At 43.9% G+C, this 14,126-nt stretch overlaps 1 protein-coding gene across 3 annotated transcripts; it reads right to left on the bottom strand.

The window, feature by feature from the left end:
- Window positions 1-1,870: 1,870 nt before the first annotated feature.
- On the bottom strand, window positions 1,871-12,820 carry LOC311102089 (spartin-like). Of its 3 annotated transcripts, none has more exons than XM_084143311.1 (8): window positions 12,598-12,820; window positions 11,293-12,113; window positions 9,871-10,068; window positions 7,877-8,024; window positions 7,549-7,743; window positions 6,690-6,848; window positions 6,272-6,362; window positions 1,871-4,321 (listed from the first exon to the last, which is right to left on the bottom strand). In XM_084143311.1, the coding sequence occupies exons 2-8, from the start codon at window positions 12,109-12,111 to the stop codon at window positions 4,117-4,119; spliced, it is 1,815 nt and encodes a 604-aa protein (XP_083999437.1). In that variant the 5' UTR covers window positions 12,112-12,113; window positions 12,598-12,820; the 3' UTR covers window positions 1,871-4,116. The 3 variants fall into 3 exon arrangements, with proteins under 3 accessions (XP_083999437.1, XP_083999438.1, XP_083999439.1); XM_084143312.1 differs by lacking the exon at window positions 12,598-12,820 and adding an exon at window positions 12,502-12,591; XM_084143313.1 differs by lacking the exon at window positions 1,871-4,321 and adding an exon at window positions 5,238-5,644.
- Between the last annotated feature and the right edge of the window lie 1,306 nt (window positions 12,821-14,126).

Genomic DNA, 14,126 nt, shown 5'->3' with positions numbered 1-14,126 from the left:
GGTGGTGAGGTCATTCTAAGATGATCATGGCCAGAGACATGGACATGCACGTTATAGCTAGTTAATAAAGAGCTACGTTTATAAATATCCTGTCGTCCTGCATTTTATTATTTTGTACAAAGCGTACAAAACAAGACAGACAGTTTTGCACATTTTGATGTATTTGATACCATTCCATTTGTTCCGCACAAGCCATTACAATCAGCCCGTCCTCAAGGTGCCACCAACCTCCTGTGATGGAGATATGCTATGCTACTAGCATCATGCCATGAATATGCCATCTCCAGACAAATCCAATATAAAGTGTTTTTTTCTCAAAGTTGCCGAGATGTCACGTGTCCTACTTATATCAGTACACTTGTAACAACTTAAGCATTATGAAACTTCTATTAGATCAAATAAACCTCATGTAGCAAATAAGCTATACATTTTTGTTGTTGACCAAATTCGACACACATCGACCGCCATTCAAAAACTCCTTGCTTGGTGGGCGAAACAACGAAAAAACGCCACCTGCTGGAGGGAGACAGATTTTCCACCGAGTTGGGCCTCTCTCTTCGTCTTCCTTTTTGTAATGGCTGGGTATGTAGATTACTCGTGGGCGTAGTTTTGCCGCGAGTTTGGAGTGGATAAAAAGGATGCCTGCCAGGCAGGCAAAACTCCATCCCACCAAAACAGGATGAAATTTCAGGTAGTCTTTTAAAACAGCTCTTACACTAAAAAGGGCATTATCGTAATAATTTTCACAATTTCACATTATTATTCCAACCCTGTGGAAATGTATATAAATCAAAGGAAAAATACAGTTTTTGACTGCACTGGGCCTTTAAACAAAAATAATATCGAACTCAATCTCATTTCAATAATGAATTCTGACTTGTTTGTTTCGGTGTGAAGCTCAAACATGAGATTACAGCATCTATGGATCCTCTCAACCTTTTCAGTCATAAATGGTGGACCGGTGGTGTGACGCATAGCCTATAGTTTAATTTTGAGCAGAAGGAAATTCGCTCTGCTCTTTTTCAAGAACCCATCAGAAGATACAGGGTGGCTTTCAACGCTCCAACTCTGCCACAAATTGACAAAAACACGCAACTCAAATATGTAAATCATGAACATAATATAGAGGTAGGGCTTAAACTTCCAAAAAGTCTAAAATAGTGATATGACATTATGTGATTGAGGAGTAAAACAGCCTAATAATAATAATAATAGCCTAATCATCACTATTATGCATAAACAATTCAAAGTACATTTCGATTGAATGTGATTCAACTAATTCGAATGTGGATGAGCTCCTTTGCATTCAGGATAAATCACTTGGATAACGTGCTGCAAAACGCTTGAAAATTATCCTATTTCACTAACTTCGTTTCCAGGTAATTTGAGTGGCGTCTGCATGAAAATTCTCCTTTACGCTTGTTAAACACACATGCATTGCACGCGGTCTCGACCTAATTAATGTAGACTAATTGAATAGCAACAGTGAAATACCGAAGGTAGGCGATGTTCCGCTAAAATCAAACATACGAAATGTTGTAGAAAGCTTGCAGGTCCTACTTTACTAAAGATGTGCTTATTAAAAACGTATTTCAGATTACCATAATTTCTGAATATGATATATTATGCTTAAACCAAATACCTTTGGCCTATATTTAATCTAATGGGACAGCCGAGTCCGGCCTGGTTGCCAGTCTGTTCAGCTATTACATGCCACTCCTTGCACTCCATGTCATTTGTCACATGACACGGAGTAGGAGTGGATTATTAGAGACTGGAACCCAGACTAAATCGAGTCTATTATGCAGTAGAAATGCCCAGACAAACAGACATATGACATGCTCTATCCAAACCAATGATATACAACACATTCTTCCATAGCTTTTTATTACATATCAGATATTTGGTTTATCATCGGACCATGTGACTATTTGTTCACATAGGGCAACAGAAGCACAGAGCCATTATTCGGAAAATCACAACCACTTTGTAAGAATGCTGATGTGTATTTAATTCCTGCATGATATTGAAAGTTCACACAGAAAGACAGTCTGCCTTCACTTAAACCTGAAGGGGAAATATTACTGAAGACAATTCACATTGAATAAACATCAGCATCAGCCCAAGGTAAATGATGAATGGTAGACAGCATTACAAGTTAAATACAGTATGTTGAGAACATAAAACATGTACAGCGACACGAATCAAAACACCCCCCCCCCCCCAAAACTTTCCACATACTTACAGATTGTGCAGAAACAGTTGATGTATTTGTATCTGTAATTTTGCCATAATCATTTGTTCCAGATGTCATAGTTAAAAACAAGAAACAATAAAATAATTGTCCAAATGTTAATGACATTGTTTGAATTTCATTTTCTTTACATCAAATTAAACAAAAAAATAAAAATTATCACAGCTTTAAAAAGTATGATCAGATACTAAGATGAAATGATAGGTTATAGCTTCTCGAAGTTAATGAACTGGACCACAAGATGATACATACAGTAGCATGGACTTGCTTTCTGTAAGATGGATGTATTGGCCTATGGTTACAGTAGCATACAGCATGTAGTAACTGGTTATTAAGGCATACTGAGCAAACCATGGACCATTCTCAAACCAGTTTAAAACTCCACTGCTTCTATGTTTGGATTGATTATTTCCTCTGCATTACAAAGAAGTCATATGACAAGAGTATACATTAGAGACCCTTGTTCAATCTTATCTAGTACCCTCAACATCTATATAACTACATGTTTTCCTGTGCATGCTTGGTTTTGTCTTGTTTCAAACATGAACATTATTTCATTGATTAAATGAACCCAAACATGTATTCTTATAGCACATAGTTAGCATGCTGCTGGGTTTCTTCCCCCCACACACCTTGACTTTCAGATAAGGGTTGCACATTTCCAGTAACTACTGTAAAATTCCCAGATTTTCCAGAAATCCCAGTTGGAATATTCCAGGAATCAGGAGGGAATTAATCTTGAAACCCAGAACCGATGCTGGCCTCAGGATATGGATGGGGAAAGAGGCTGGGGGGGAACAAGCAGAAAATCCATATTCCTCCAACCAGAATTTCTGGAAAACCTGGGGATTTTGGGACAGTTGCCAGAATTGTGCAACTCTACCTCAGATACACCTTTACCTCCAGATACACTAAACTGTGGACAGTGTTACTACAGTACTACTGCAGTAATAGTACTGTTACTACAGTATTACTACAATAAGTCAACAGCAGTAGTCTTGAAACAGACAACTGTTCCATCTGAAATTTAAAACAAGAATCCTGTTTTCAGTTTATATTTATATCACCTACGTGACATATTACATTCCAGTGTCTTCTTCTCACCAACATTGCACACAAATAATGTAGCGATTATACATCAGCCTACCTACATACAATGTCCATCTTAGTTATTATAATATTTATAACATTATTATAATGTCATTATCAAATAAAATTGTATTTGTCACATGCGCTGAATACAACAGGTGTAGACCTTACTGTGAAACGCTTACTTACAAGCCCTTAACCAACAATGCAGTTCAAGAAAGAGAACCACCTTTAATGAAGATTAAAGTGCTTAACAGTTGTATCAAACCCTAGTAACATTTCTATAGGCTATTAGTCAACTAGTATGCAAATATAAAACATGTATTGTAAATAAAGCATTTATGTATAGATAGATTTCTTTATAGAATACAAATCGTGTTTTAATTAAAGCTCTAAAAGGAAAGAGAGGAGGAGGACATGGGGTGCATCCCAAATGGTACCACATTCCCTTTGTAGTGCACTATAATCGAGAATAGGGTGCCATTTGGGATGCAGTCCTAGCCTCTACTCTTTAGACACTTGGGTAGATCTGAAAGAATAGGATATGTTTAATCAATATGGTAGTACCTCTGCCTTTCCCTATGACAGACTAGGCAGGTAGAAGTTTTGCTGTTTTGCTCACACCTATCCAGTCCTCTCATATCTACACCAGTGCTCTGTGGGTAGGGGCTAGGGTAAGTGTCATGGGGCTAGGGGTTGACTGTGTCCCAAAAATAGTGACTATTTAGGGAATAGGGTGCCATTTGGGACGTAGACTTGTTCCTGGATGGGGCCTATTTGTCCCGTTTCTCCACTTGTTTCTGGTTAGTGTTAGGGTCCTGTAGCTGGTAGTCCTCCAGGATGGCCATGGCCGTCTGTTTGCCAGTCTTCTTCACCGCAGCTTTGATGCCCAGGTTGTCAATGTTGAAGGCGGTGACGCCCATGTTAATGGCTGAGTTCACAGCATGGTCTGTGGCCTGGCCGGCTGCTGCCCCATACCTTATAATCACACACAAACAACTGTTGAGAGGGGGAGGGCTGGGGGGTGAGGGCTGAGGGCAGGAGGAAGGAGGGCAGTTATAGGGAACAGCAAGGACAGAAACAACATGCAACTAGGATTAAAGCCACCACCCATGCAGAGCATGAATTCAACAGAATTATTCAAATTGTCTGACTATTCAGTAATCCGTAAATATACACTACCGCTCAAAAGTTTTAGAACACCTACTTGTTCAAGGGTTTTTCTTTATTTTTTACTATTTTCTACATTGTAGAATAATAGTGAAGACATCAAAACTATGAAATAACACATGGAATCATGTAGTAACCAAAAAAAGTGTTAAACAAATCAAAATATATTTTATATTTCAGATTCTTCAAATAGCCACCCTTTGCCTGGATGACAGCATTGCACACTCTTGGCATTCTCTCAACCAGCTTCACCTGGAATGCTTTTCCAACAGTCTTGAAGGAGTTCCCACATATGCTGAACACTTGTTGGGTGCTTTTCCTTCACTCTGCGGTCCGACTCATCCCAAACCATCTCAATTTGGTTGAGGTCAGGGGATTGTGGAGGCCGGATTGACTGACCTTCATGTCTTAAAGTAATGATGGACTGTCATTTCACTTTGCTTATTTGAGCTGTTCTTGCCATAATATGGACTTGGTCTTTTACCAAATAGGGCTATATTCTGTAAACCCCCCCCCCCCCCACAAATTAACTTTTAAGAAGGCACACCTGTTAATTGAAAAGCATTCCAGGTGACTACCTCATGAAGCTGGTTGAGAAAATGCCAAGAGTGTGCAGAGCTGTCATCAAGGCAAAGGGTGGCTATTTGAAGAATCTCAGATATAAAATATATTTAGATTTGTTTAACACTTTTTTGGTTACTACATGATTCCATGTGTTATTTCATAGTTTTGATGTCTTCACCTGTAGTGTACAACTGATTATATTGTGGGGCTGGTGATTGCACTTATTTCTACATATAATACACATCAATTCATACAATTACTATGTATTAGGAATAGTTATATTATTTTCAAGAAAGTCAGGAAAAATAGTTGGTTAGTTAGAAACCAGAGAAATCAGTGTACGCTACATGTTGAATTCCGAGTGTATAGCCGAGTAGGATAGAAGAGTAGCCTATGTTTAGAGAGTAGAGGTGAATCCAGCAGCTTTACATTCAGAGCACCCAGAAACAGAGGCTAAGCTTTGGCCATGCTGCTCGTTACTATTAAGGAGGGTTCATTAAAGGCTCGCTTTAAATACATGTCTTCTTGTCATTAGGAGGGTCTAAGATGTTTTGTAGACCCCTAAATCTGAAAAATAAGTGGAAGAGGGAAATGTACAGTAAGTGCTTGCTTATTTTTTGCTTATAAAACACAAGTGAGTGTTTGCAAGATACACTGCAAAAACCTGGTTTAGCAAAACCTGGTCTAGCAAAACCTGGTTTAGAAAGCAAAAGAACAGACATACACATCAGAGCTGGGTGGACAGGAGCAAATGTAAAGTCAAGCAAGTAGTGCTGCCAATCAGACATGGTGAATGAGCCGAGCACAGAACACATTAGGCAGCTAGCCTAGCGCTTAGAGCGTTGGGCCAGTAACCGAAAGGTCGCTGGTTTGAATACCCGAGCCGACAAGGTGAAAAATCTGTCGGTGTCCTTGAGAAGCCACTTAATCCTAATTTGCGTCAGGGGCGCCGTACTACTATGGCTGACCCTATAAAACAACACATTTCACTGCACCTATTCGGTGTATGTGACAATACAACATCTTTATTTATTTTGACATGGATGCGTCTCAAATGGCACCCTATTCCCTATATAGTGCACTACTTTTGACCAGAGCCCATAGGCTCACCGGGTGCCATTTGAGACGCATCCATGTTGAATGAGAAGAGCACAGACAACACATGTTGGTTGAAGTGTACAGAGAAAGACTTACTTATGCTTGACAGTGTTGACGGTTTCTGAGGCAACAGAGACGGTGATGTTCTTTGCTGCTACCTCCAAGCCAGTCCACATGGTAGCGAAGCCTTCATGTAGAAACACACAGGAACCACAACAATGACTAGACACTTGGTAGAATAGGGGGTACATAATCCATGTGAACCCTCCTTAAGGACAAGACCGACCAATACGAACGTCGGCCATGCGTAGTGGGTGGCCGTCCTATCGCCTCTGACCTCCGAAAATCGGCAGTCATTATCTATTAACTTCCCTACATTCTACGTTGAATCTCCACCGTTCGTTGACACCCAGCAGGTGATCTACTACGCACAGCCACCGTTAGTGTTGTCCTGTCTTGTCCTATACAATGACTATATAGTGACTATAACAACCACAACAGTGACTATGTGTACCTTGAACTCCGCTGGCAGCCACCACCATGGCTCCATCGATGTTGGATCGTCCATCTTTGTCTTTCTTCATGGACTCCGGGACCAACTTGCCTCCGTGTTTCTTCACGTGGGGAGCCAGCTCTCTACCCACACACCCTGCCACCATACACACACCGTCCACTACAAACACAACGCACCCCCCGTCATAACACAACACACACCCCGTCATAACACAACACACACCCCGTCATAACACAACACACCCCCCGTCATAACACAACACACACCCCGCCACCATACACACACCGTCCACTACAAACACAACACACACCCCGTCATAACACAACACACACACCGTCATAACACAACACCCCCCCCGTCATAACACAACACACACCCCGCCACCATACAAATCATCCACACAACACACCCATCCACAACCAATCAGACAGTCAGCTCCTTCCAACACCAGAACCAATCAGAAATCAGCTCCTTCCAACACCAGAACCAATCAGACAATCAGCGCCTTCCAACACCAGAACCGATCAGACAGTCAGCGCCTTCCAACACCAGAACCGATCCGACAGTCAGCTCCTTCCAACACCAGAACCAATCAGACAATCAGCGCCTTCCAACACCAGAACCGATCCGACAGTCAGCTCCTTCCAACACCAGAACCAATCAGACAATCAGCTCCTTCCAACACCAGAACCGATCAGACAGTCAGCTCCTTCCAACACCAGAACCGATCAGACAGTCAGCTCCTTCCAACACCAGAACCAATCAGACAATCAGCTCCTTCCAACACCAGAACCGATCAGACAGTCAGCTCCTTCCAACACCAGAACCAATCAGAGTCAGACACTCAGCTGCTTCTCACCCAGGAACTGGCTGACGCGGACAGCGCCCCCGGTGGCCTGTTTGGCTACATGCAATCCCTTGGAGATGGAGGGGCTGACGTGGGCTGGCTTGTCCTCGGGGGTGATGTGCTCCCGCAGTTTGGATGCCCCCTTCTGGATGGCTATGCCAGTGAATTCAGCCCCCTTCACCAGGCCCCAGCTCAGCCACGATGCCCCTGGATGGAAAAAACACAGTAGGTGTGAGTGAGTGATACACAGCACACAACCCTAACCTTAACCCCTACAGCCTCGGGTTAGGATGTCATTGGTTAGGGTTAGCGTTGTAGGGGTTAGGGCCCTGGGTCTGACCTGTGAGGATGCCGCTGGCCACCTTCTCGCTCCACTCTGGCAGGTTCTTCTCCTCCTCCTCTCCTGCTGCTGGGGCCTCCTCTTCCTCGGGGGGAGCGATGGGCACCATCTGGCTCAGGTTGATGCTGTCTGCTGCCTCATTTGGAACCTGGAGCAGCAGGACTTGTATTAATATGGTGTTTTGCAACAGCGGTTTTACGACACCTGGTGGTGTATATGTACAGCATTGGCAGAAGAACATTCAAGTTTGATTAACTATGCTTCGTTGTCTTGGTCCTCTCTGTTTCTGTAACTTCCAACTAATACAGGACAGGATAGCCTAGCTGGAGCCTAGCAGTCCCTGCCTCATGGTAACCTCCTAGTAACCTCCTAGTTACCTCCTGGTAACCACAAGTGCCTTCTTACCTTAACTCTCCTAGTCACCTCATAGCAACCTCCTAGTAGTAGGCTCTTGCTACCCTAGGGTGCCTCTCCTCCCTCTATCCCCATCCTGATCACAATGACTCATTCTTCTCTAAACAAAAACATGGTCACCAGACATGTTTCAGATGTCTCCTTGCTTGAGGAAAACAGACAGAGGGGCATTGTTCTAATACCATCACTGCTATTCTCAACAAGACACAACCTCCTAAATGTACATACATTCAATGTGATCATGAAAAGCCTACTTGTTTATTGCATTCCATCTCAGAAGCAGCTGTCCATGTGAGAGGTAGTTTATCAACAACAACATGCCATCAGTTAGAACCTGGCTGAATACTGTTGCTCGGAGACAGAACCACCGTCTGACTCCATTACTGTAGTGACTACTGAGGCTGTGTTGTGTTCTAGCCAGATAAGAGCATTAGCACACATTAATGCTCTTCATCTGCCCATTGTCCTAAATTCCCTAACTGCTGAGGCTAGGTGTATTCAGGGAGCAAGCAGTGCTGTAGAGCCTTCAGTGTATGTATCCCAAATGGCACCCTATTTCCTACACAGTACACTACTTGGGACCAGGTCCCATAGAGCTCTGGTTAAAAGTAGTGTACTATGTTGGGAATAGGGTGCCATTTGGGACGCCAGCCAGTTTCTTCCCTCAACCCACAGTTTCTGCCCTACACCCTCTGTATCTGCCCTAGACATTGAGAAAGCCCAAGACCCACAGGTGAAGTAGAGCGCATTACAACAGCAAGCAGACATTTGCACACCAGAATAGAGCAGCATTTACATCATTAGTAGTAATATCCGAAATATGGACCAATCAAATGAATCGTTATTGAGGCTAGAGAGAGCAGAATAGCTCATGTTACTCTACTACTGTATTATCTCTAGGCTGTCCCAAATGGCACACTATTCCATATGTTGTGCACTATTTTGACCAGGCTCTGGTCAAAGGTAGGGCACTATGAAGAAATAGGGTTCCATTTTGGGCCAAATCCCTAATTTGAACCTTACATTCCACTGGGATCATTGGCAGGGATATCCCACTGGCTATAGGGTGAACGCACCAATTGGTGAGTCGCTCTGGATAAGAGCGTCTGCTAAATGACGTAAATGTGCCCTTGAGCAAGGCACTTAACCCTAATTGCTCCTGTAAGTCGCTCTGGATAAGAGCGTCTGCTAAATGACTAAAATGTAAATGTAAATGTAAACAATGCTTGGAAATGACGTCAAACTGTCACTGTTTCTGAATCTGAACTGCTGATTAAGAATGGATGTAGGCAACCCTGTCATTCTTTTCATCCAGGGTGCATAACCTTCTGCACAAGGACACTTGTCATGCTATGGTGGTGTGGCAATGCCTCAAATACACCTGAAATCAGCAAAACCGCATCAGGCAGAGAGATGCCTTTATTATTCTATTACTTTCCCTTGGACCATTCAGCAACCAGCCGACCACCAGACACCTTCATATGGGCCAGTCAGAGAGCAGGACCTTATGGGCCCTGGTCAAATGTAGTGCACTATATAGGGAATAGAGTGGAATTTGAGACACAGCCTCAGCAGCTCACCTGCACCCTGAGGTCTGTCATCTGGGACAGCAGGTCCTGGAACAGTTGTCTGTCTCCTACAGGCAGTGCAGAGGACAGCACAACACCCACGTAGGACCCTGGGGCGGGCGCCATCATGTCCGGGAATATGAACACCCCTGTGTTACACAGCAGGACGGGGGAGTCTGTGGCCATCAGCGGGTACAGCCAATCACACACCTGGAATACATTAACAGTATAACCCATCACACCTGGAACAAATCAACAGTACAGCCAATCACACAGGACAGTATAGGGAGATTATATGGAACGACTAACCTAACCCCCTCCCCCAGACCAGGCTTACTGGGAAATTCTACAATGACAAGTCGACCCCAACTCCATGATACAGTACTGTTAACCCACTGTGAAGACAAACACATCAATTGGGCTGTTACTATCCCTGACACTCCCACATAGCCATTCCGTTGTTGATTACATACAGGCCTTGGTGAAACATTTCCATCTCCTTATCTTATCACCAGTCTCAGTACATGTTTACACACATCAGGTGCATGTGTGCTAAATACTACGGTCTGACATAAAGGTTCTATAGAGCAAGCAGTAGCCTCATTTAATTCTACAGTGCATCAGCGGGCCATTCAGTGACATTAGTCCTTTAGTCTGAGTAGGTCCAGTGCTGAGGTATGGAAAGCATGGGGACAGTATTACTGAGGCAGGGACAACCTTCTCCACTGGCCTACTCACTGCAGACAAACAGCGTGGGCTATGCGTGTGTATCTCCAGCTCTGTTCAAAGACTAGTGGTGCTGGTGTAATATTCTGTTCATGTGGCAGGCAGCAGACAGACAGCAGCGGCGTATAGCCAGAGGTTATCTTGTCATGACACCACAGGGACGGGAAAACCAAAGAGGGAAACCATCCGCCTATAATCTGTATCAACTAGGCCTACATTCCTACATTCAGGAAAACACAGAGAAGATTCAACACCCTGTCTGTCTCTTTGCTGTAACTAGTTGTGACATAGATATCTGTGAATCTGACACAGTGGCCACTGGGGTTTCCCACCATGCCATCATAGAGAACACCTGCCTGGGATTAGGGCCACTGAGTCACTGATCACATGATGCAGGACACAGATCATTAGTTGGCTGCTGTGCTACTGCTAGCCTATCCCACATATACACGAGCCTAACCCTATTCTAAACACCAACCACACACACAAACACCTCTGTATGACAGGAGGGAGTTTATGAGCAGAGGCAGAGCAAACCACTGATGATGAAATCGTGTTAGAGTGCACAATGGATACAGAGAGATCAAGGAAACAGATTCCATGAACCCTGTGATTTCATCATACACTGAAATGCTTAGATACAGTAAGTGTTGACACTATAGACAGTGACTAGAATTCATCACCCCATTCCCCCCACATCCCTCTTACCTGCAGGAAGGCTGGGGGGCGGTTGGGCACTCTCTCTGACTGCTGGCTGGTGAACTTGACCATCCGCAGGTACCCTGGGTAGGAGGGAGCACTGACCTGGCCGTCAGGTGTGACAAAGAATATCTGCACCCCGTGAGGCAGGAAGAAGAGTTCTTCTCCATCCTCCCCCAGGCTCTGATGAGAGGGGGGAGACGGGAACATGTGGCTGTAGAACTCCTCTCCCACCAGCGACATCTCTCCAGACTCTGTACCGTAGGAGATAGTCAGGTGGCCATCAGCCGCCTGGGACGAGTAGGCTGGGGGCAGCTCTCCAGGCACCGCAGGCTGTCTAGTGGGAGAAAGAGGCAGGGAGGGAGACACACTGCCTCCCACAGCTCCAGCCTGGCGGTTAGTCATCAGCAGCTTGGGTGGAGACGGCCGCTCTGGTTTTTCCTTCTCCAGTTTGGGGTAGAGGTTAGAGTTAGAGGCTGTCCCAGGGACTCCATTAGAGGCATCTAGAGGTGGTGGGAGCTCAGGGTCTGGGCTGGTCTCTAGGACTGCCAATCGAGTGGTGATGTTGTTCAGAGTCTCCTGCATCTTGTGCTGTATCTGGCGGGCTGACTCCCAGGAGCTGCCCACACACTTGTCCCCCTGTGAGGGCACGCTGATGGACCTGAGGAGGTGCTGGCGCCCCTGTCTGTACTGGGCCAGGGCCTGGGCCTTGTGGCCAGCTTCATCCTCGGTCAGGCCCCTGTTGATGCACTCAAAGGCCTTCTCATAGCCGTCTTTGATCAGCTGCAGCCTGGCTCTGTCAAAGGCATCTTGATTGGCTTCCTCCATGCCTGCCAAGAAGACAAGAAAATACATCCATCTGATGAGATATTATCTCTACAAGGATCTGTTCACACTGCAAGTAGCTAACTAGCTGGCAAAGGTTAAATGATACGAATGAATTATCAATAGCTAGCTAAATAGCTAAATTCAAGGAAGCAATAGTTGAGAATCTCAACAACAACAGCTAACTATTTAGCTAGCATAGCTCTTTACATTAATTTTGAATAAGGTGGCTGGCAGTCAAAGGCAAGCAATAACATTACTGTAACTACCTAGTTAGCTAGCTAGGTTTGTAACGACAGTATCTTATTAACGTTAGTTATCAGGCAATAACATCTAGCTCCTCTGCTTGGATAGCAGGCAAGCCAATTAGTTAGCTAGTTGTGTGTACTTTACCCTTGGGGTGTCGGTAGCTAGCTAGCTATCATGAAAACAAACAGAAACTTGAGACATTTTGTCAATCAAAAGCCATCTAATCTGATACATCATTACCCGCTAACGTTAGACGACAAGCTCCTGTCAAGTGAATGAGGTGATCAACGTCTGACGTCTGTCTTTTTAGCCGTCTGAGCTGGATTTCAAGCTTTTCTGGCAAGGGAAGGCTGTCAGTGTCATGCGCCTGCAACAACCATGTTTGGCTAATCAACAAAATAAAACGTAGCGAGAACGAGATTCCCGACCCTCAAAGAGTTTGGTGGAACAGTTTTGTAATCTTCTCTGTTTACACGTCTATTCTACGGCAAAGTATAAGAGACAAACAGTTCAAAGTCATAAAGTAAGTCACGATAAGACTGATGAGAGCCAGAGGAGGGCGCTGTTGCTCTTCCCTGACCCTTGCCTGACAGAAGGGCTACAGCGTTTTCCCCTTTGCCCCAGCCTGACAAAGTGAAGGCAAAGACAGAATCTGATGGGGGCATAGCTGCGAGAAGTAGGAGCTATTTCATCTAACATATCCAGGGAATGCATGATTTATATTTTGATGTGCAACCTGTCAAAATAAGATCCATAATTATCATAATTATTATCTTTGTGCATATTGGCCAAGGCTATAAACTATTATTCACCATGGGCCCAATTCTGACCCGAGTTAAGCGCACATAAATGGAACATAATTCCCTTTTTATGCACTTTCTCTCTATGCATATTCTGACCTTGAACTTAAGCATGAGAATAGCATGCTATTCACCTGCTATTCGTTTTGGGTGGAGATCGAATAAATGGAGGTGTGTCTACAGATATGCTGTGTTCTGACCGTGACTTACAGTTTTTTTCCAACTGCTTACACACAAAATCTTTTCATGTCACACGATTTTTGAAAACACTCACTCAAAGTGCAAAACTACACACCAAATCTCCAAAACCATAAGCTATTTCTCAGCCTTTGACTCAGTTGTCAATTGCATAAAACACTTTTTTCAAAACACTACACACAATTCTCTACCTAAAACACAAAAATCTAACAGGTAGTGACTTGCTTTCCTTTTCCAAACACAACCAATCAAAATGCTACACTTATTCACCAGGTCACACACACACTCCTCACATGTGCAAACACTAATTGCTTAACTGATCACTAACCAATCACTGCTTTACTGTAGTATAGGCCTATAAATAGGTCAAAGGTCAGATTACCTGTTTTGAACAACGGATGCCAACAATGGACAGAGAGCAAGAGGAGTAGGAGGGAGAGGCAGGGGACAACAACGAGGACAAATTCAAAGACGAAGAGGAAAAAGAAGAAGATGAGGGCAAAGAAAAGAAGGAAGGAGAGCCATCTCTGATGAGATTAGGGCAACACTTGTTGATCATGTGATCAACCACGGTTTGACCATGAGAGAGGCTGGACTGAGAGTCCAGCCCAACTTGAGTCGATTTACAGTGGCGTCCATAATTCGAACCTTCAGAAATGAGAACAGGTATGCAACTGTCTAATGACTATTTTAGCATTACAGTAATGTACTGTAAAATACGTATGACTGCATAGTATTGCATAAACATTTGTAACTCTAAGCCATCCATTT

The sequence above is a fragment of the Coregonus lavaretus genome (assembly GCF_964263955.1).
Source record: "Coregonus lavaretus genome assembly, chromosome: 26".
NCBI lineage: Eukaryota > Metazoa > Chordata > Actinopteri > Salmoniformes > Salmonidae > Coregonus > Coregonus lavaretus.
The sequence above is the reverse complement of the archived record's forward strand: the minus strand, read 5'-3'. Positions and strand labels throughout refer to the sequence as shown.